This window comes from Cavia porcellus, unplaced genomic scaffold, assembly GCF_034190915.1.
Source record: "Cavia porcellus strain 051 isolate PalLab524CR breed Dunkin Hartley unplaced genomic scaffold, mCavPor4.1 scaffold_6, whole genome shotgun sequence".
Lineage (NCBI taxonomy): Eukaryota > Metazoa > Chordata > Mammalia > Rodentia > Caviidae > Cavia > Cavia porcellus.
The window spans coordinates 74,460,115-74,483,217 of record NW_026947489.1 but is presented as its reverse complement, the minus strand read 5'-3'; the positions used below and the strand labels follow the sequence as shown (position 1 = coordinate 74,483,217).

The 23,103-nt window shown below is 55.1% G+C and overlaps 1 protein-coding gene across 1 annotated transcript in view; it reads right to left on the bottom strand.

Annotated features, from left to right (window-relative positions):
* Atp2a3 (ATPase sarcoplasmic/endoplasmic reticulum Ca2+ transporting 3) overlaps positions 1 to 10,397 on the bottom strand; it is a 28,942-nt gene extending 18,545 nt beyond the window's left edge. The window contains exons 1-3 of the mRNA XM_013152253.2: positions 10,121 to 10,397; positions 998 to 1,015; positions 710 to 792 (exon numbers count right to left, since the gene is read on the bottom strand). Of these exons, the coding sequence (XP_013007707.2) occupies positions 710 to 792; positions 998 to 1,015; positions 10,121 to 10,238 (219 nt within the window). The 5' untranslated portion in view covers positions 10,239 to 10,397. The remainder of the gene's footprint in view (positions 1 to 709; positions 793 to 997; positions 1,016 to 10,120) is intronic.
* Between the last annotated feature and the right edge of the window lie 12,706 nt (positions 10,398 to 23,103).

Below are 23,103 nucleotides of genomic sequence, written 5' to 3'. Positions count from 1 at the left end.
CCCAGCCAGCACCCCTGCTGTTCCTCCCCATGCACTGCTGGAGGTGGGGCCAGGATACGAGTCTTGCACAGCCTGGGGGCTTTCCAGCTGTTACCCAAGGTCCCTGATGCTCAGCTATCAGAAACAGCCATCTCGCTCACCTCTCTGCACTGTGGGCCACAGCCCTGAGGGCCCAGGAGGGATCTGGACAGTAGGACTAGGGAAGAGCAGCCAAGGGGAGGTTGCGGGAGGTTAAAGCCCTGAAGTCTGAGGAGCACGAGAAGTGGGCAAGGCAGTGGCTCTCAGCTGGGGCCAGTTTTGCCTCCCGCCCAGTACCTGGCAATGTCTGAAGACATCTTTGATTGCTACACCTGGGAAGAGCTATGGCCATCCGTTGGGCAGAGACCAGGCATGCTGCAAAACTTCCCACAATGCGTGGGTCAGGCCCCCTCCCACCCACCTCCCAGACATCACAGCGCTGAGGCTGAGAAGCTCTAGGGTGGATGGAGTCAGAGTCACATCTGGGGATCTGAAAGCTCCCTCTGACAGCCAGAGCACAGGGCTGATGGAAGCAAGATCAGGCAAGGGAAACTGAAGTCTGAGCAGGACGAAGCAGGCAAGAGACAGGGAATGGGTGAGGATGGCAGCCCTGGGGCCCAGTCTGGCCTCTACGCACTGCCCAGATCCCAGCCCTCCCTCCTAGGCTGCCCAGCATGCGGGCCCTACTTACAAAAGAGACCAGGGCAGCCAGCAGCAGGATGCGCACCAGGAGGTTATCAAACTGCTCCAGCACCAGCTCCCACAGGGACTTGCCTAGGCGCAGGACAGTGTGTGAGGCTCAAGCCCCTGTCCCAGTCCTCCCCTCTAGGTTGCTGGCTCCAGGGACCTCCCAACCCCCCCCCCCCTTGCAGTTCCAGGGACTCCTTGGGGCTCAGCAAGGGGAGGGGGACCACACCCTGACCATGAAAGGCCCATAGTTGTTGTTCCCGGCCCAGCAGCCTTCCCTGGCCAGCCTCACCTTCCTCAGTTGGGAGCTCTGCAAGATCCAGTTGGCACAGGAGCATGAAGAGACAAGAAACCACAGGCTGTGTCAGTGGGGTCTCGCAGGAGTCTGGCAGCCTCTCCCACAGTGCCCACCCAGCCCGCCATGACACGACGGATCCAGTGCTGAGGTCATGGAAAGGACGATTTGAGCCCAGATGCTTCCACCCTCCACCCCACCCCATGCTGGTTAAATGAGACCTAGGGCGCCTCATTTCACTCTAGGATGAGACAGCGCTGGAGGCAGGTCTTTCAGCCCCATTTCCTCTATTTCAGAGAAGGAAAACAGGTGGGGTGGGGGACACTGAAGGTCATGCAGAGTCCTCATGGCCACCTGCACTGCCCTTCCTCAGGTGGAAGAGGTACCCCCACAGCAAGATCCCTTCTTACCGTAGTACATCTTGCTAGGATCTCCTTTGCCCACTTACAAGGTCAGCACTGAGCCAAGAGTCCCACCCTACCAGGCCTCCCAGGACAGCCCCCCCACAGCCAGCATCCCAGACAGTGAGACCCCTTCCACAGCCCACTCCTCTCCAAGATCCTCTCCTCCAGACCCACGCAGGGAAGACCCTCTGCCCTCCTGTGTGTGCTCAGTCCCATACATCTGAAGAATATAGTTTCCAAACACCACCAGCACTGCCTCCCCTTACCTGCTAATACTTTTGTGTCTTTGTTTTGTTTTATTTTTTGAGTCAGGGTTTCTCTACGTAGCTCAGGCTGGCACCAAACTCACAGCGATCCTCCTGCGCCAGCCTCCCGGCCATGGGCCACAGCGTGCACCACCTCACCCAGCTCTTTTCTAATCTCTCCCATTTCCTGACGCACCTTTTTAACCAGCCAGAGTCAGGTGCCTCAGTTACCTGAAATCTATCATCTTACCAGGAGCCTACAGGGAAGGCAGGGCGGGATTCAGGACTGATTTCTCACAGGTTATAATGAGGGTGAGGGGACGAGCAGCTGGGGCAAGGTCATACAGCGGCTGTCCAAGTGGGGCTTCACAGGGGCGAACGGTGGGCCCAGAGGACAGACTGTAAGTCCCCTTCCCGGGCTGGGGCCCCTACCTGGTCCCCTGCATTTAACTGAATTCTGCCTCCTTTCGCTCTTTGCTACTGAGAGGCCAGCACATCAGTGGCGCTCAGAGTATGCTCGCGACACACACTCTGACCGCCTCACCACCATCACCACGGAGCCCCCTCCTCTTCCTTCTCCCCACAGCAGGGAGCAGGCCCTCGCCCCACACCTGTTCTTGGTACACACACATTGTTCCCATGGGAACGCCTTCCCCAGACCACCTGTTTGGCAGGCCTGGGGTCTGCAGGTGGCAGCTGAACCACTGACAGCATCAAGCAGCCCACTGGACCACAGGAATCCAAGAGGAAAACATGTAACCTAAAAATACATTTTCTAGCATGTTCTCTAAAGTCCTATTTTAGGCAACGGCTGACATTTTCCGTGGAAAATGTAATCTCCAGTGTCCTGCATTGAGATTAAAATCAAACAGACTTTTCCCTTCTGATCTATTTAACTGAAGTGAACAGGAAAGGCAGAGGGGGTGGGAAGCCTACTTTCTGGGCCACTTCTCCAAGGGAGCAGGGTCATTTAAAGGGTCACTGTGGTCATCCCTTAGCCTCAAGACAGAAAGGTGCAAACTTCAGGGCACATACTAGTCACTTTCTTCCATGTTCTCCCAAGAAGACCCCTCAAAGCCTCACTTTCCAAGACTCCTGGCCACGGGGAGAGTTTATCTGTCAGTCCCACCTGCTATTTATTTCTCCAAGATGCCTTCTGCCCGCCTCAGGTGGCCTGCTCTCCTCTCCTGCTCCCCGGCCCTCGTGGACCCAGAACCCACTCTTTGGAGGTCACCCAAACGTTTCCGGTTCTCCTCATCTATGGTCACAGAGAAAGTTTGTACTTCTCAGTCCCCTGTGAGTTTCCAAAAGGAGAATGTGTGTTAGTTCCCAGCTGGAGCGCTGAATTTTTGGTGTGGGACTCTCTAGGTCACTGTCTAGCAGAACATTCTGTGCTGGCAGAGGGTTTCTCTCTGTGCAGTCCAGTACAGCTGCCACTGGTCATGTGTGGCTACTGAGCACTTAGGGCACTGCGAATGGCTGAGGTAGTTCACCCTGCTTACAAAGCCACGGGAGGCGGCTGCTGCTGGCCGCACTGGTCAGCACAGAGCTGGGGACTCTGACCTTCTGGTGGCCTGTGAGGTGGGGTCTGTCCTGTCACCCCGAATCCCACAGCAAGGAAGGCACAGAGCCCCAGATAACCAACCTGCCACTGCCACCCAGCACAAAAGAAATGCATCTCTAGTCTCTTAAGCCACGGAGGAATTTTGCTGTTGTTTGGATTTTTTTGTAAATACAACCTCACTATGAGGTATGATTTTAAAATATGATAGATATTTAAACTTTTAAAAATTGATTACAGTAAAAGACATGCTGCCACTAATCCTCCTCAGAATACTCCCCCTCACTTCAAACACACTTATCCCATGGCAGTTCTGGAAGTCAGGTGTGTGCCACCACGCCCGGCCAACCATCACATTCTGGGGGTTCCTGCGGTAGCACACTTCCTCCTGGATCTAGGTTTTACTGTGAGGCTCTCCTGCCAGGTGACCTGCGCGAGCTCAGCTGGCCACGTAGCCACATCGGAGGCCCTGCCCATCCTGGCAGGTGGCACAGGTGTGGTCCTAGTCCTGCTGGAGCAGCAGACTCCCTGAGGGGTCCCGAGCCTCCCGAGGAGGATGGGAGAAAAACAACACCACCTGGATGTGCTGCTGTGACCATCAGCACCAGGAGCACATTTACAGCCACCTACTGCATCACAGTGCGACAGGGGCCTTCTGTACGTTGTGACCAAACATAAAGTGAAAGCCGTAGAAGATGTCAGACAGCAGGTGTGACACGGCAGCGGTGAGCCCTGACTGCATGGCAGACTCCCGCCTAACTCCTTGGGCCCGCGACCCCTATGATTCTCAAGCAACCTCAGAACGAGAACAGTTATTATGCCCATTTTAGAGTAGACAGCTCAAGCGCAGAGATTGGAGTGGCTGTGTCACAGCTGCACAGCCAGGAGGCAAAGAAGCTCTGAGCCCAGTGGTCTGGCCCTGTGCTCTCTGCTCCAGGCCCTGAGCTAAAGCTCCCTGCCTTCTGTCCTCTGATCCCTTTACCTTCCAACCAGGGTTCCCTGAAGACTTGGTGTCCCATGTCCTGACCATAGGGCTGGTACCTCCATCCCACTGATTGGTCCTTGGTGGTGGCCCCAGAGCTACCAGCCAAAAATCACCCTGTCCAAATGGATGTGCTGTCCTCACAGGTGGAATTAGGGGATCGAGCTGGGGTACAGGGAAGGCCGTGACTTCCTGGGACTAGTCAGGCCCAGACTGCTTCAAATGTCGATTCTACCAAGGTCACAAGGGCCCCAACTTGCCTTGCACATGAATAAGTCTCAGAGCCACAGGGGAACCCCAGGGCTGGGAAAGCTCCTGGCCTGTTCGCCTCAGCCATCCACGGCAGATGCTCATTTCCTGGTGCTGTTCCCAGCTGCCCGTCTGCAGCTGAGCAGTCCCCCTAAAATGTTGGCGCTGGAACCTCAGCAGTACCAGAGGCCCTGCTTGCTAAGAAGGACACCAAGTCATGGCCACTTCAGTGCTGTCCCCCTCAGCTGGGCCACAGGGAGCAAAGGCAGTAACAAGGCTCTGCTCCTTCCGGGTCTCTAACTGGGTCCCTCGACAAATCCTGCTCTTCTTGCTTGGGTCTCTCACAGGGTGATCTCTCCTGACTCACCCCTGCCAGGCTGAGTGGGCCAGGGTGGGGCTGGCCTGGAGGAGCCTGGGTATTAATCTGGGGACCCTACAGGCCCAAAGGGTGATGGTCAGAGAAACTCTGAGACAAGGAATCTGGTCCAGAGGGCCTCAGTCAAATCCTGTGCTATCTCTGTCTCTCATGCCATGGCCACAAGCCACCCACCACACCCCTGGTGTGCTTCCCCATCTGCACAAAGGGCGCAGTAATACTGCCTCCTCCTGAGGGTGCTGTTACCCACTGCGTGACGTGCATAAGTGCCAGAAGCGTGGCCCATGCTTCCCCACAGTAACTGATACAGAGCCCTGAGCTTCAGACTGCTCAGTGCAGCATCTCTGGCACCAGGCACGGTGCCAGGCACACGGGCACACTAGTGTCTTAAGCGGCTGTTCTCAGACAACAAAAAAACAATCAGCTTAGCATGACAGCCATTGGGGTTTCCTAAATCCACCCCAGAGTCACATCCCCATGTTGGGTCCCCCTCCCCACCAAGCAAGACACCTCAAGACTGACATCACTTCCCTGTGCAACTGGCCCTGTGCTCTCTGCTCCCAGTCAGTATTTTGCTTGTGTCATTCGTTATGCTCACAGAACCTTTTCCTATCTCTTCATCTGCACCCCACCCTTCCAGGAAGACTTCCTCCTCTGAGCAGTCACCAGTACTGGGGCCTGCCAGCTACCAGACAGGAGCATCTCCAGACAGGGAGGGGCTGAGCCATCGCTGGATCCACATCGTGCTGGGTCCACAACGTGCCATCCCTGCCATTGTCTGTGCAGCCCTGGGCCCTCCGCCTGCAGCCAGAGAGAAGGGGCAGGCCGGACTGCCCCAGGGCTCCTCCAGGCTCCTATACCACCTTCTCCTCTTACCCTCTTGAACTCCTTCCTCCTCTCAACCTTGGAAACTGGAACTCCAACTTCTAAATGTCAGTTCCAGCCAGAGAGGCAGCAGTCACCAAGGTCTTCCTCCAAGGTAAATTTACAGAGCAATTACATTGTCATTTGTGGAGCCAGGGAGAGGCCCTGGCTGGGCAGAACCCGCCCAGCCCACCTGGCCCTGCCTTGGTCTCCAGGGTCCACCTTGAGTGAACAACCTGGCTCTGTCCCACTTAGGACCACGGAGGGGCCTTGAGAAGTGGCCGCCCCTCTGCAGAGGGACCCACCGGCCCACTTGAGCTTCCTGGCATACTAGGTGAAAAGTCTGCTCAGCATCTGTGGGTCTTGCCACAGTGCGGGCAGATCTGGCCCTGCCTGGGATGAGGGGGTCCAGCTGGGGCAAGCTCGATGCTATTCCTGGGGGCCCAGCAAGACCCAGTAGATGCGAAAACCAGAGCAAAGGCTGAAAGACCTTAACCTTCCCAGTGAACCACACCTTCTCCCACATGAGTCAGGTTCAGAAACAGGGACCTCAGGGCCCATCTGTGATACACCGAGGAGGCCTTGAAGCCAACGAGGGACCAGTCAGTCTGACACCACCCAGAGAGCGGGGCCACTCCAATTTCCTCTCCCCCATTCACCTCACTCCTCTTAGCCTGGTTTCCAGGTGGCACACATATGGGTTTCCCACGCCCAGTGGCAATGGGTGCTGGGCTGCAGGCAGGAAAGAAGACCACAGTCAAGCCATGGGACCACAAACCCAGGCTACCTATCCCACCTGGGCACCCTGGAGCTACCATATCCATTGCAGGTGAGCATCCTGAGGCCCAGGAAGGCAGTGTCCAGGGCTCACACTGCTGTTCCACAAGCTCTGCCAACAGAGTCTGCCTAAGCCTTCCTGGGGTCTCCCCTGACCCCCACCCTGGGCTCTCCAACTTCAGCTCCCTTTCCTGGTCCAGCAAAGGACATGAGTAGCTGACTTACAGACACACTGGAAATCAGACGGCTCCTACACATACGAAAAGATGCCTAACTTGACCTAAAAACAGAAAGATGCAAAGTGAAATCTACGAGAGGGCACTTTGGTAGCACAGTGGCACCAACCAAAGGCAGCCTTTCCACTGCTGGCCAGGCAGGGGGAGATGGACAGCCAGTCAGTCCAACCTTATGGAAATTTAGCAACAGCTGTCAGGACTGCTGGCACACACACTCTGGACACATGCATCTAGGGATGCATCTTTCAGTACTCCTCTCAGGCGTGTGACAAGAGGAGGGGACAAGGCCGTCCCTGTAATGCTGAGAGTTGACAGCAGAAGCTGTGAACAACCCACACGGCCATCATAAGTGGGAAGAAACATTGGAACAGGCCCACAGTGAAGCTCTGTAGCCATCAGGAATTTCCACCCAAAGCTGCTCCTTGTAGACCTGGCCGCGGGGACACCAGGCAGGTGGACAGTAGAGCACAACACTGCCTTCTATGCAAAGCAGGAGCTTCAGGCGGGCTGTGGCTCAGTCCCCAAGCACTGGCCTAAGCACTGGCCTAGCATTCGAGGTGTGGCCAGATGGTGTTTTGTGTGCACAGGGGATTCCTGGCTGGCATCCCCACTGCTGCACTGCCGGGGCTCCCAGCCTTACCACTGAGGCTTCTCCCTCTGGGAGGAGGAGGAGGGAGGAAGAGAGGAAGGATCTGGGTGAGAACTCAGCCCACCCGCTCCCACCTCTGGCAGAATTTACAAACTTAAGACTTAAGCAAATGACTTCCTTGTGGTTTCAGCACTAATGACCTTGCAGGTGCACAGAGCCAGGGTGGGGACACTAGTCCCTGGGGTGTTCCCTGCACCCACAGACCCCACCCACCCTACCATTCAGCTTCTAGCCCTGAGCACCTCAGCCCCAACCTCCTCTGCTAACAGACCTAGGCTTGATGTAAGCCATCGCACTAAACACGACAAGCAACCCTGAGCAGCAAGTTCTGTTGTAGCCTGCTCACTTACAACAAGGAATCCAAGGCTTGTCCAGGGCTGCCCAGCGGTGGAGGGCCAGAGCCACAGGCCCATCCCAGAGGCTGTGCCAGTAGACACCAGAGGACAGGACCCAGGCCTCCTCCGCTGGCCAGGACTGCACAAGGGGGAAGGGGGAGGGTGACAGGAAGGAGCAGTTGGCTTCTCTCTGCTCACCTGACAACTTCCAGAGCCCTAGGACAGGACACTTCCTGAGAAAGAAGCCCAACAGTGACGTGATAAAAGAGTCCTCAGGGGCCCTCTGAGACCTGGGGACAAAGCTGGAAGAGCTGCTGCCCAGCTGACCTTAACATCTAGCACAGGCCTCAAAACCAGTGCGTGCATGAGCCTGTAGAACCTGTGACCCTCGTACACAGATGGGGAAACGAAGGCCAGGGAGGGGTAGACAGCTCATGCAAACTTAACCACTCACTGTGATGGTCCTCACTAAACTGTTTAACTTTTAGTGCCTCAGTTTTTCCCTCTATAAAATGGGGGTGACAACAGCTGTTTGGGGAAAAACATGAGATAACAGTTGAACAGTGCCTGGCACACAGTAGGTTCTCAATGAACACAAGTTTTCAATATAAATATTATCAAAGCACTGAGGAACCACGGAACCCAGCAATGTTTCCCCTTCCCACTTTTCCTATTGCATCTGCACACGTTTCCCTGCCTGGGGACCTACAACCACGCCAAGCCCACATTTCCCTTGTCACCTCTCGAGGGTGTTCAGGGCCAGGTCACCCAAAGATTTTTCACTGAGATAAAACCACATGAGGCCAGGAGACCAGGGGCTTCACCACTGCCTGTCAGCACCTCCTCTGCCGGACAGATGAAGATGCGAGAGCCAAAAAGGAGAGGGACCCTGGCGTACAGGAACAGAATCTGTGATTCTGGGAAGGACACCATGCACAGGGTTTCCAGCTTCCCTGGGGAATCCAGATTCCAAGGCTGGGGGCTTCAGCAGCTCCAAAGAGGCTATGGGACCCCAGGCCTGCCTGCCAGACCCCACCCTAGCCCACCCCAGCCCACCCCAGGCCCAGGCCCTGGCCCTGCTCTCATGCAGTAAAGGACACTCTCCCTGCCAAGTCATTAATGGGAGATATTAAATAATGTTTATCTCCCCAGTTCCTCCCACAATTCAACTAAATATAGCAACTAATTTTTTTGAAAAAGGACTTCTGCTCCAGAAAGATAATATTTATATAAGAAGTGGTTTTCATAAACCAATACAAAACCCAAAGCACCCTTTCTGACAGCAATTCGTAATATCTGAGCCAGCCCTGAACAGAGGGACACCCAGGCCACAGCTCCTTCCCCTGTGGCTGGTGGGAACCTCCGGAGAGCGAGGCCTCCTAGTCCCAGAAGGACACAGGCCCAGACTGCACTACAGGGATAGAGGCCGTTTGTGTGTGTGCGTGTGCGTGTCTCTCTCTCTCTCTCTCTTTCTCTCTCTCTCTCTCTCTCTCTCTCTCTCTGTCTCTCTCTCAGCCTTTCACACTCTGACAGGTGCTAGGGGCTGAGGAAGGGGAGGGGCAGCAGGTCCTGCCTGGAAAGGACAGGCGGGGGGACTTGGACATCTTTCACCCTCAGGAGCCTCCCAGTGTACTACGTCCAAGGAGCTAGGCAGAGAGAGGAACCCCACACTCCTTTGAAGGAGGTGAGGAAGAAACGACACCCCTCCCACGCAAACTGCAAGTGCTGAAAGTTTCCCTCAATGCCCACAGATGAGCAGGGGTCACTTCAGGTCACCCGGTCAGAGAACAACCCCTGAGGCCACGAATCTGCTGGCCCAGGAAAGTGGGTCTCAGGCCTCAGCAGGTCAAAGCCTCCAGGGACTCCCCCGCCAGCGACATCCGACATCCGACATCCGCTTGAGTAGCAGAAAGAGGAAGACCTGAGGTGGGGGTGGGGTGGGGGCACCCAGGCTGCCAGCTGACTTTCTGCACCTCCAGGGCGTTTTATTGCACCTTGGGGGAGGCTCTTCCCTCCCCCAGGGCCAGCTGCGAGGCTCAGCCTCGGAATGGCTTGGCCCGTCCCTGTCCCTGGGCTCCCAGCATCTGCACCTGCTCTATCTGAGGACGGGGTGGGGGGTCCCCTCAGCACGGCCTGGGGATCAAGCGCAGCCGCCCAGGGCTTAGGCTAAGTTTTCAGGAGTGGATGGGGACCCGCGTGGAGGGGGAAACCCGAAAGGTCGAAGCTACGGGGCCGGGGAGGGGGGCGCCAAGACACGTCCGGTCCTCAAGGCGGAACCCGCCCCAGCCCCCGCGAAGGTGGCTGCGCAGCTCCGCCGACCCGAGCATCCGCAGAGGCTTCCGGAGCCCTCGCTTCCTGCCGCGCGCAGGCAGGGGCGCAGCCGGAGGACAGGACCGCGGGGGCGGGCAGGGACGCGCCCCGCCGGCCGGGCCGCGCGCTCACCGTTGGGGCCGTGACGCTCCCGCGCGCTGGTCACCTGCTCGGGGCTGAGGCCGCCCTCGGCGGTCACCGAGAAGCGGCGCAGCACGTCGGCGGCCGGGAGCAGGTGCGCCTCCTCCATGCCGCCCGCCCGCCGCTGTCCGCGCCGTCCAGGCCGCCTCTGCGGGGCTACTGCGCGGGGCGCCGGTGGCCGGAGCCCGGGAGGGCGGCGCGCGAGGACATGTCCGCGCTGGGACCTCCCCGACGGCAGTGGCGGCGGCGCCCAGGGCCGCGCCAGGATGCAGCACCCGGGGCTCCTGCCCGGGGCGGGGCGGGGCGCCGAGGGCCCGCCCCGCACTCGCTCCCTTCCGGCCCCCTGGACCCCGGCGCCCCGCCCCGGCGCGCCCCGGGGCGCTCGCCTGCCCGCCGGCCCATTCTACGGAGGGCCGCACTGAGGCGGGGCAGAGCACGCGGGCCGGAGGCCGGGCGCGGGGCGGGAGCGGGCTGGGTCTTGGCCTCTGTCCCCCGAGCCGGGGTGCTGCCTAGCGCGGGGCTCGCCGTTCTCCTGGGGTGTGGGAGAACTGCAAAATGGAACGGTCCACAGAGGGGGCGTCCTGGTCCCCAGCTCCACTTCTGCGCAGTGCGACCCTGGATCCCGAGGCACCAGAAGCCTCCAGACACGCAGGGCTGCTCCGGAGCAGACACCTGATGCTTGGCTCCTGCGAGCTGTGCGCTGCCTTTATCGTGTCCCAGAGGCCCAGCGCTACTTGCTTCCTCAGACAACACCAGCCTCTAGCAATGAACCCATACACAGAAGGTAAAGGACATCGAGCTTGTGACTTGGGACTCCACGCCCGCGCTTTGTGGCAGGAAATGTGGCCGCGGGTGAGGGCGGTGCTCCCTAGAGACTCTTGAAAGGCGGGGTGGTGGTTTCTGCGTAGGATCCTTCCGAGGAATGACCGGGCCAGCCGAGAGAGGATGGGGAACCCTTCAGCTCCCCAGAGCGGCAGCCTCTGGGATGACCAAGGCTGCTGGGGGTCATGGGGGGCTGCACCCTCTAGAGACTCCTGCAACTTCAGCTTCCAGCATTGTCTGGATGCGCCCTGGTTTTGGCTTCTTACTCTGGGGGTTGGACTGGGCTCCTCCTGCTCTGTGTCTTCTCTTTGTCATCTCTAGAGTCCAGAGACACTCAGTGGGGACTGGCTAGCCCACATTCCCCTTCTCCTTTTTATGGAGGAAGGGGGACTGGAGATTAACCTTCACAGGACCTTCACAGAGCTACATCTCTAGCCTTATTTATTTGGGTTTTTGTTTGTTTGTTTGTTTGCTTGCTTGCTTGCTTGCTTTTAAGGAATGGTCTTGCTAAGTCACTAAATTGCACAGGCTAGTGCAATCCTCCTGACTCAGCCTCCTGTGTAGCTGAGACTAGCTGTGCACCACCATACTCAGCCTAATCTAACATTTTAAACCTCAGATCCAATATCTGCAGATATCTCCATCCTGTGCCTTCCCTCCCACCACTTACAGTTGGCAAAAACAGTCCCCACCACATCCCTAAGCAGCTATAAAAATGATAGATGGGGACAGAGGCTATTGGACTCTGGCTGGCTAGGGACAGAGTCCAATAGCTACCCACTGGAGACCTATCTTCCCAGGACAGGCAGCCCTAGGCTCTGGAGAGCTTGGGTACCCCATCCCCTCCAAACAGCCTGCAGTCTGACCCCTCTGCCATCCCTAGGACCTTAACCCCAACTCTCTCACTCCGCCCCACCCTCAGCTATGAGCTGGCGCTTGCTGGAAGGTAGGGCCAGGAGTCCTGATTGTTTGCTCTGGCTGCCCGCCCTTTGTTTCCTTTCTCCAGCCCACCCCACCCTGGGCTCCAAGCCACGATGGCAGGGCAAACAGATGCTAGCAACTGCAGCTCCCCGCTGCCACACCTGTCGGCAGGCCCACCTGCCCTGCCACCTGCAGACCCCCACCGGATCCCACACAGTCATCTTGTAGGGACAGCGGTCTGTAAATAGGAAAAAATGGAAGGGGAGTGCCCCACCTCCAATAAAACGGGGGATACCAAATGACATGGGGCACAGATGCCCAGAAGTCAATCCAGCTATGCAAGTTCCAGGTAGAGGGGAAAGAGTCACTCACCCCTCTGTGAAAACCTCTGAGAACAAAGGGCCCAGGGGTCTTCCATCTTTCTGGAGCCCCTCCCTGATTCTTATCAGGGCAGTGATCTCCCCAACACTCACACTTTCTTTACAAATTAACTGTCTTCCTCTCTTCCTCTTGCTAAACTTTGTCCCTCTGGTTTACCATGGGGGCTGAGTTTCCACCCAGGTGGGCTGCTTGGACTACAGAGCAGGGGTGCTGGTCCTCCTTCTCGGTCACTTGTGTGTCCCCACCATGGCCTCTGGATAGACCCAGCTGGCAGTCAGGGCTCTAGTCAAAGGTAGCCTGTCCAAAGGTCAGGTCCATCCTCCCCACTCCCCAGCTGCTGTGGACCCAGGTACCAGCCTACCGGCTCTTCCTGACTCCCACAGGATAGATGGTGGCAGAGCGAATCCCTGGAGCGGCGGGTAGCAGACACTTGGAGCAGAGGGAGTTACAGTCAGTGAAAAGCAGCCTGAGTTGAAGGTGGGAATTCGGAGTCAGGTGAGCGCAGTAATTGAGTCCCTCAGCGTGCCTGGGTCATAGGAAGCAGGAGCAACGGGCTGGGGATTTAGCTCAGTAGCATAAGCACCTTCCTTGCAAGCAGGCAGTCATGAATTCGATCCCGGATACCGATTTAAAAAAAAAAAAAAAAGCAGGAGCACAAGGATTGGAGGGTACTTCAGAGAGCCCAGGCTCTGACACAAAGAATCCGGATCACATGGCTGGCTAAGCTGTGCAAAGATAGGATCAGATTTTCCTTCTAGAAAAGTCTCTTGAGGATGCTGGTGTGAAGAAAGTGTAGGAGGGAAGAACAGAAGGAAAAAAGCCTGCATTTGTCCCCAAGAAGGTGAAGAGATCAGTCCAAAGCAGAGCTGGGGCTACCACACACAGGCCTTGATAACGGGTTCGAGTCAGGAGAGAGGGGACCGAAGAGTCAGAGCTGACCCCCAAGCTTCTGACTTCAGAGATTGGGTTGGGAAGGGCATCAGGCCAAGGTGGGAGGCCATGGAGAAGGTGGAAGGGTCTGGAACTCCAGAAGAAAGGCTGAAGCACTGTCCTAGCTGGGCAAGGTGGCACAGGCTTGTAAGCCCAGCATTCCAGGCTGAGGTAGAATTACAGATTCAAGGCCAACCTGGGTAATTTAGCATGACCCTATCTTAAAATTCAGAAGAGCACCGTCTTGTGTCCGGATCTCTGGGAGGCAGCTTCAGCTACCAGGATGCCCTTGGTTCCCCCCAGTAGACAGGGGAAGTCAGGACTCCTGAGCAGCTCAGCCCTAGGCAGGTGAGCTGAGCCAAGCAGACTCCTGACTCTAAACGCCGGGCCAGGATTGTATCTCGAAGGCAATGGAGTGTGGACCAGACCTTGTCAGAGGGCCTGATTCACATCTTCTCAAGTGGACGTGCAGGAGAGCAAAGGAAACCAGACCAATTTTTGGTTATGGGAATTTGTTTGTTTGCTTTTCCTTTTTGAGGCAGGGTCTCCCTATGCACTTCAGGCTGGTCTTGAGCACACTTTGTAGCCCAGGCTGGTCTCGAACGCACAATGATCCTCTTGCCTCACCCTCCTGAGTGCTGGTATTACAGGAGTGTGCCACCATGCCCGATTTATAGGGATAGTTTTGTTTGTCTTTGGTTTTTGTTTTTTGAGACAGAGTGTTGCTGTGTAATCCAGGCTGGCTTTGAATTTACTAGATAGCCCAGGTTGGCCTTAAATTCATGGGACTCTCCTGCCTCAGCCTCCTAAATGCTGGGATTATAGGTATATACCACCTTGCCTGACTGCAATACCTGGGCTTTGAATCTAGGCCCTGCTTCTTTCAGATTGGACAAAGCATTACACCCTCTGACCCTTACTTTGTTCATCTGTAATTGTTAGGGTAACCTAACAAAGTCACCCCAAAATGTGTACGGACTGGGGCATTGCAGAAGTGTATTTCTCAATGATATAAAGCACAAATGCTCTAGCTTGGTTGAGTGGTGATACCAAGATCCGGGTTCCTTCCCTTTTGTGCTTATATCTTCAAGATGGATGCAAGGTTACCATTCTAAGTGTATCAAGACAGATGAAGGAGAAAGAGCACAGAGATGGGACTCAGAGGTTTTTAGAAGCCAGTTCTGGGCACATTATGCACCAGTCCTGCTTTTTATGAGAGCCAGTTCTCAACCCATTGGCTACATTTGGGTTACATGGCCTTGCAAGGGAAGCTGGGAAATGTATCCTGACTATAGTTAGAGAAAAGAAAAAGAGTTGGTGAGTGGCAAAATGGCCTTAGCCACATAGAGATAACAGTACCCACTCCCAGGGTGGAGGTCACGGATTCTATAGCCAGCAGCTGTCTTTTTGACCTTCATTTTGGGATCTGCCTTTCCCCTCTCTGCTCCCAGTGAGTCCCACAGAAAGGATCCCCTTTCCTGGTTCCAAGAGTGGGTGTATTTCTCTGTCCTACCCAGGCAAGGGCCTATTGGTTTAGGAGGAACACGTTACTAGAAGCCAGCCAATCAGAGCTGTCAACGTGATTTCTGTTATTAGGAGAAACATTCTTGGTCACTAAGGTGGTGGCTAAGCTAGTAGCTACAATGACTCTTGGTCGTCTTGTCACCATGAGAGTAGTGTGGCTGTCGGTAAATGCAGATGGAGATTTCTGATAATATCTTCTGAGCACCTGGGTCTACCTGAAGTCGGTCTATCCCTGTCTTTTCAGTTATGAGAATTAATATCTGGTTTTTGCTATGTGAACAGCAAAGAACCAGCTTTAAGCAGCTGTTGGGAACAGACTGATGGAAGTTTGTAGTCACAGCGTTTGGCAGTAGGGCCTGCAACGTGAGTGGCTTGGAATGTTATCTTATTGTTATTATGGGAACTAGAGACGGGGGAGCAGAACCGGAGATGGAGATGGAATACACGGGACCAACGGGGAAGCTTTCCCAGATGTGTCTGCTCTGGACCTCATCCTGGAGCCCTAGTGGCTGATTTCCCTTGGCCCTGGGTGGGCAGCCCTGTGGCTTCTCAGAGGCTCACGCCCATGGCCTTTTCAGAAGGAGGAGCTGTGCAGGGCAGTATCGGTGACTTGTGCCATTGTAGCGAACACCATGTGCCAGGCCCTGTGGTAAACGCTTCCCACTAGGCCTAGGGTGACTGTGGGGCAGGAGGAGAACAGGATGCATCCTTCCCATGTGCTGGCGGTAACGGCGGGCCTGGGTGGGGGGAAACAAGGGGTGCCCTTCCCAGGAGCCGGCGGCCCAGACTAGTAGACAAGAAGAGCCCAGAGCCCCCTGGTGCCCTGTCCCCCAAGCAACCAGCTAACTCCGAGGAGCACAGACTGAGTTGATCGCAAGTGAGGTACAAAACAACTTAATGCTTATATTGTTGGATTGGCTTTGCAGGCCTAAAGGGAGCCTTCTGAGCATCCATTTAGACATGCAGTAGAGGGACTTGGTGGGGGGTACTTCTGTCTTGTTTTTGAAATTTGATGATGTTCTCACTGTTTTGTTTTGCTCTGTTTTACTGTTTTGTTTTATTTAATGTTCTGTTTTGGTTGGTTTTATTCTGTTCTGTCTTGTTTGATTTTACTATGTCTGGTGGTGTGGGCGGCAATTTTGAAGATAACAAGAGGCGTTATGGTAGCAATGGTTGATTTCCTATTAATCTTGTTTTGAAGTCCCATATCACTTTCCCTGTTTTGTTTTGGTTGACTTGGTTCTGCTTTATTTTGTTTGGTTTTATTCTCTTTAAAATAAAAATGTAATTAGCCTAACTTGGGCTGGGAGAGTAGCTTGATAGTAGAAAATACGTGCATAGCATGCATGAGACCCTGAGTGCCGACCGGCATAGCTAATTAAGTCGGTAATGAATTCAAGAAAGTGTCACCTGCATTTCACACTACAGCAGCCCTGAGGTAAGTGTGGTGTCTGTGCTCTGCTGGCTCGGTGAACTTGTCACCCATGCAGTCGCTCGGCATCTGGTTGTCAGCAGGACCCCTCTCAGCTTCATGCTCTGCCGTGGCTGCCTTGAAATACTGACTCATTTTCTTTGAACTTGCATTGTGTGCTCAGCAAACTGCGCTTGCATCTTCTGGGCAGAGTCCAGAGTCCAGTGGGCAGCAGGATGTGTGTGAACGGAGACTCGGCGTGTGCCGCTGCCCCGCTCATGAACAGTGCTCTACAGCTCTGCTGGCCGCCCAGTGCCTGGAATTCAGTCTGTAAATCGCATCCAAACAAGTGTTTTGCATCCACAGCTGAGTGTGGGTGCTGACAGCTTCCAGGCTAAGCTTGGTGTTGAACTAGTTTGCTCCAGGCAGGAAGAAGCTCAGTGCACGCTAAGAAATGCGACAGATGTGGTGCTTGCCTGGGATCCCAGCTACGTGGGGGTTGAGGCGGGAGCACCAGGAGAATGAAGCCAACTGGGTAAACTAGCAAGAGCTTGTCTCCAGGTAAAAAGAAAACAAGATGGCTAAGCCTCGCCATACCTGTCTCGTCCATATGGCTTCTCTGGGTGAGCCAGTCCACATGGCTTCTCTGGGTGAGCCAGCCTCGAGTGACGGGGAAGGGGAAAGACAAACCCCTCACCCTCAGGCCTGTTCTTTTCAGCACTTGGTGAGCGCTGGGTGAGCGGGAGGTAGGGCATTGGCAGGGGTCACACAGGCGCTGTCAGTAAATCAGAAATGGTTGAGTTCACACGCACCTCTTACTGTATGGTCAAAACAAAATACACGTGTGAACAAGCTATGAAACACAAATTGTGTGACTGGAGAGTGGCACATACGAGTTATCGCTCTTAGTTTTGCTTTCTAAACTGACACTGCAGGCAAGGCATGGTACAGAATACTTGTAATTCCAGAACTCGGGAGGCTGAGGCAGGAGGATCACTGTGAGTTTGAGGCCAGCCTGGGCAACATAGCGAGTCCAAGGCCAGCCTGAACTGCATAGCAAGACCCTGCCTCAAAAAGAAAAAAAAAGTCCAGAAATAAACGGGTATTGCATAAAATAAAATGCATGCTAATATATCAACATTTTATTTTTTCTTTTCTTAGAAGATTAAATAGCAAATTAAAAGGTGCTTTTAAGGTGGGGCTACAGTTCAGTGGCCGAGTGCTTATCTGGCGTGTAAGGCCTAGGTTCAATCCCAGCACTATAAAAAAAATAAAGAACACACTATTACAAGTTGAGAGAGACTCAAGAAAAAAAGTTTTATATTTTAATGCCTCGATGGTCCTTTTTTCTCTTTTTTAAAAATAGGGAGCCCCGTATTCATTTTGCAATGGGCCCCCAAAATGGCCTGTCCTCTCCCCATTTTACACAGGAAAAAATGCTCTTGTACCGCCCGACCCCATCGCCTTGGAGGCTTGTTGGGGGCCCTCAGCCTGGACCCCTAACAGCTACCTGTCCCAAGCCCCTCCCGCAGCACCCTTCCCCTCGGCAGACCCCTGAGGGCACAGCAGGAGAAGGCATTTGCTGGCCACTGTTCCGAGTGGCACCTTCCCCCAACCTCATTTCTTTGCTTCTGTCTGTCAGGTGTGGGGATCACTGTGCAAACACCTGCTGCATAGGCTCCCGTGGGGCCTAGGCCTGGGCCCTGGCCTGGAGTCTCCCACAAGCCCCTCCAGCAGCCCCCTCTGTGCCCACCTCCCCTCCCTCCCCCTCTCCCACTGCAAGGCTCCAAGGCTTGCTTCTCCCCGGAGTTCCTCTCCATCCTGGCCACCTCTCCCTGGGAGGCCTTTCCAGGGGCCATGCCTGGCTCCCTACTGGTGGAGGAAGCTCTGGCTGCTGTTCCCTCTGTGGGGACCACCTCCCCACCTTTCAGCAGGCTGAGCTGCTATCAGTCCCCAGATCCCCAAGCCTGTAGGGCTGCTGTGCTCTGTGACCCCATCGTACCCAGGTCCTTGGTGCTCAGTATCAAGGGGGATGGGAGCCCTCTGCTCCCCACTCTGCCAGATATGAAGTCTGTCTGTTCAAGCCCCATCTACTGAAAGGCTCAGCTAAAGGGAAACTCTTCTAAGGAATGGACATTTGGAGCATTTGAAGGTCAACTGGGTTTGGGGACATGTGGTTTGTCACTAGCAGAATAGCAGGTCCCTAGCCCTCACCAGCTCAGTAGCTCTTTGCCTTGGGGGATTCACGCCTTTTTCTCTGGAATCCATTGGCCTGCACAGGAGCCAATACCGCCGTGGGGCAGGCTGCTCTCCCCCAGCAACTTGAGGCAACTTCCGGTCCTCACCCCCTTATCTCCCCAGCCAGACAGAGAAGAGGAAGTTGTCGTCTCCCTCCCAATGGTAGCCGCCCCCTCGGCCTTAGGAAGGGGCAGTGTGTTCCCTGAGGGTGGACCTGCCCCTTCCAGGCCTGCCTCCTCGTTCTGCTGCTACCTGCTGTGAACCTCTTCTTAAAGCAGCCAAGCAGTAGTTACCCCGCTGCCCAAGTGTCCCTGTGCTCCCTGTACCAGCTGTGGGCGACTTTTAAAGCTTTCAGTGATACAAACAGCCGCTGCAGCACACACACCACAGACTCGCCATGGCTGTCCTGTGCGCGTCCCAGGGAAGAGCAGCTCCACGGCCAGTCCTGCAGGCCAGCCTGCCGGTTCACCTCCTGCCCTGCCCCTCCAGCTCCTCAGAGTCCAGTGCCACGCACTTGTCTTCCCTGCCTCCCTTCTCGCTTTGCCAGGCTTTTCCACCTTGCTGCCTGCCCTGAGAAATGCTCTTCCTCCTCCTTCTCCTCCTCCTCTTCTTTTCCTTTTTTTATGGTACTGGGGATTGAACCCGGCCTTCAAATGGAGCTAAATTCCCTGCCCTTTCCTTTTTTGTTTTTGTTTTCGAGACAAGGTCTCGCTAAAGGTGGGGCTTTGTCCAGGCTGGGCTTGAAATTGCTACTCTCCTGCCTCAGCTGCCCAAGCAGCTGGGACTGTAAACAGGGACTGATCCACTGGGCCCAGGCGCTTCAGCTTCCCCTGCCTGAACCTTCCTTGTCCTTCAAAGACCTCTCCAAACTGCTCTGGACCTCCTGCTGCCCTCTGCCTCCACCCAGAATGAGCCTGTGCTCATGTGTATCTCTGGGTTGGTCTGAGCTCCCACGTGCGGTCTGTAAGCAGCGCGTCTCTCTAAGAGAAACTTATGTGCAAGTCACGCAACTGCCTCCAGAGGAGGAAGGTATGAGGCTGTGTCTGTAGCCTCAGGTGCACCGCAGTGCCCGCTGCCCACAGCTCCAGATCCATGTACTGAAATGCAATGACCCTGGTTAAGTGAGAGTGGTTCCCCAGTGCAATCAGATGAGAAAAGCGGATGGGGCCCAGCACTACAAACGGAAGAAAAAATGAGCACCCATCATCTTGGGCCACTCTTACCATGGGCTCTGGTGGGTTCTCCATGCCCACATGGAGTTTGGTCGGGGTCTAAGTCTCAGGGCTGGAATTTGCCCTTGGCCACAAAATGAGCTGGAGTCCTTTTAAGCTCCTTGTTGCTTTTCTGCCATAATACAGTGCCTGGCCTTTCAGCTGGTCTTGTGCTACAACTGTCTGCCCCTTGGTGATGAGGAGAAAGTCCCTGCCTGGCAGGGAGGGGGCTTTGGCTGCTCCCTGTTCTGTGCTAAGCTTGACCAGTCTGTCCCCAGGGCCTCAGTAGTGGTCAGCATGGATTATAAGTGAGTGAAATGCAAAATCCTTATTTGTCTTGTAAATGCTCACACCAGACCAAGCCTGGAGGCCTGCAGACACAACCTGACAGGAATTTGAGAGTGGAGTTGCTCTCTGAGTGGGGGAAGAGGCCCTCAGGGCACCCAAGGGCTCCTCTTGGCCAGGCCTTGGGATTGGGGGCTATCCCTGTCCACTGTGTACAGGGCGAGGGGTAGGGGCTGCCGGGCCAGCCCTCTTCAGAGGCCTAGGGCTGGGCTAGGGTTTTGGGGAAGGTCCTGAAGCCAGGCTGGGTTTCTCCTGGGCTAGGGTTTTGGGGAAGGTCCTGAAGCCAGGCTGGGTTTCGCTGGGCATTATGATGCTGTTGGAGTTTGGGGCTCCCTCCTCAGCCAAGGTTGCTGCACAGTGAAGGTGGGACAGGAGCTTGCTCATGTGGACACCAGGACAAAGAAGCAAGAGACCCATGCCCTCTCCGTGGCTCTCAAGCTGGGGGCAGCAGAGGTCTCTACTGGGAAACCCAGTTTCCTCCATGCATCCCTACCTGTGTTTCTAACACTCATAATTTCCATGACAATGCCAGGCCTATTCTCCACCCCGGTGGAGGCCTGGCTGTCTGACTTTCCCTCTCTGGCCTTTCAGGCTTTCTCGGCCTGTGTGCCAGGTCTCCGCCCTGGTGTTCCCTGTGTGGGCAGCCAGCCCAGCTCCCTGGGGATATCCTGTCATTGTGGCCCAACGCCTGGGCCTTGCCTCTGCCAGGTCAGCACCAGCACTCTGGGTCCTTTCCAGGTCCCCAGGTGGGGCCTTAGAGCTCAGAGGGGAGGGGAAAGTTGGCAGAGGCACCAGGCTTCCCAGTGTGGCAGGGGGGGGGGCCACTGTGTCTAAGATACCTGATGCCTGGGCTGTGGCCAGCCTCGGGCCAGACACATAAGTGGGGCTCTCTGACCCCTCGCTGGCCCCATGAGTGACTTTGACATGTTCTCTACCTCCCATACCTCCCTCCTCAAGGCCATGGCTTAGGGCAAACCAAGATCTGGCCCAGGAGACCACTAGGATCTGAGTACTGTGAGTGTGGTCTCTTCCACAGTGGTCAGGCAGCCTGGCTATCACTGGCAGGGGCTGGGTTGCAGACTTTCAGCGACCTATTGAAAATGCCCAGGTTTGCATGAAAATGCCCTGATTTGCATGAAATGCCCAGATTTGCAAGTTGGGGTCCATTTGCCTCAAATTCCCCGCAGTCACACCCTCATTTGCAAACTCAAATCAGCCCAGGCCCTCCTGGTCAGTCATTCAGGGACCCAAGGGTTATATCACTGTAAGGGGTATGAGGGCAAGAAATAGCAGGACTGGACTCCGGGTGCTGTGGGAACCTGAGGAGGCTTCGTCTTTTTCTTTCTTTTTTTTTTTTTTTTAACATTTTCCCAGTCCTGGGGACTGATGCCGACTCATGGTAGGTGAGTGCTTTAAAACTGAGCCACAACCCTCGCCCTCTAATCTTTAGAGGAGCTGCTTCTGCTATGCCCAGTGAGACAGGGGCCACTTTCACTTTTGGCAGATGGTAGTAGAGGGTGATCACCTGGGCATCCTGGCCCTAGACTGCAGGCTCTTCACCCCCTGTTGTCAAAAGCAGGAGGGTGGCCTACCTGCCACAGGGCAGGGCAACTACCCTGGCACCGACTGCTGAGTTCCATGGCCTGAAGGAAACCCTGAGAACCGGCTGGGGTCCCAAGTGTCCTCACCCTCTTTAAGACTGAGGTCCCTACCAGTTTCCTGTGGCTAGAGTAAGACCACCACCTAGGAGTCTCTTGGCTCCAGTACCACTGCGTGACCTCACACAAGTTACCTCGCCTTTCTCAGCCTCAGTTTCCTTGCTGTCCTGTGGAAAGCGAACCATCCTGCTCCCAGGGCCACCCTGACGGCAAGCTGAGGGGGCTGATGTGCAGGTCCTTTGGGTTCTCCTGTCCACTCCGAAGGACCCAATCTGGATCTGGCCTCTGTCCCCCAAGGCACTCCCCTCTGATCAGACTGTCTGTGACCGGACCAGGAAGCTGGCCAAAGGCAATACCCACCCAGATCCTGGAGGCAAGAAGCCAGCAGGCAGGAACAAAGAATTTTCCATAGCTCCACAATTAACGAGGAACTGACACTCTTCAGGGCTTCAATCGGTCTTTCACCCTCCTCTCCTTCCCCCATATTTCCATGTCGGATGGTATTTACTTTGGAATTCTGCCCAGGACTTCAGGAGCCCAGCATGGGTTGGCAGAAAACAATACAGAAGAAAAGATCAAGTGTATTTTGTAAAGGTAGTTTTGGCAAGTCTGTGGTCTTGGTTTTAAAACATATTGCAAAACAGTAAGTATCAAAACCAGATGGTTGTGCTTAAATCATTTCAGTGGGACCACTGTCACCTGCAAGACACTGCTGAAATTAAAAACCAAGATGGGTTTTCTTCAAGGGTGTCACAGTCTGGGGGTAGGGAGAAGGGTACCAAAGCGGCAGCTTCCCAGGGGTGTGACAGTTGGAAAGGATTGCCCTGTGGAAACAGACGCAGAGTTAAACCGTTACCAGCCACTCACTCACCTACTCAGTAAGGTTGCTAAATGTCTCTGAGTCTCAGTTTTATTATCTGTAAAACAGGAACCATACGCTCCACCTTAGTGGACAGTCGGGGGTTTGGGAAAACACGTGTCCATTCTTGGTTGGCCACGCAACAGCGGTTACTCTGCACACCCCTTCTGCTAACAGAGGGCTGACCTGGCTCCAGGCAGCGCACTCCCTAGACTAGGGCTTGGGTCACGAATGACCTAAGCCAAGTGCCCTTCTGCCCGAGAGTAGCTACCTTCCCTGGAAGCCGAGGAGGGCCGTGACGGCCAGCTGCAGCTATTGAGGCACAAGGGGCAGTTTGCTAGAAGGTTCCTGAATAAAATACAAAGAATGAAGCATTCACTGTCCTTACTTCCTGCCTGAGAAAAGTGTATGAGACCTGAGGACCACAGCAGCTGTGTATAAAATTTATCTATGGGGGGAGCGGAAGGATGGAGCTACGGGGAGGCATTGCTGAGTTGCCAGACAGCCTGGAACGATCGACCCTCAGGTTTCCTGTTCTGACAGATGACTTTAAACACCCTTGTTCAAAGCAGTGACCGTTTGTGCTGTTGGCTCCCTGCAGCTGAATGTACCCTGAGTGATACACGCTCTTGGACCTGCTCGGCAGGCAGTGTACACCCAGCAGGTGTCAGCTG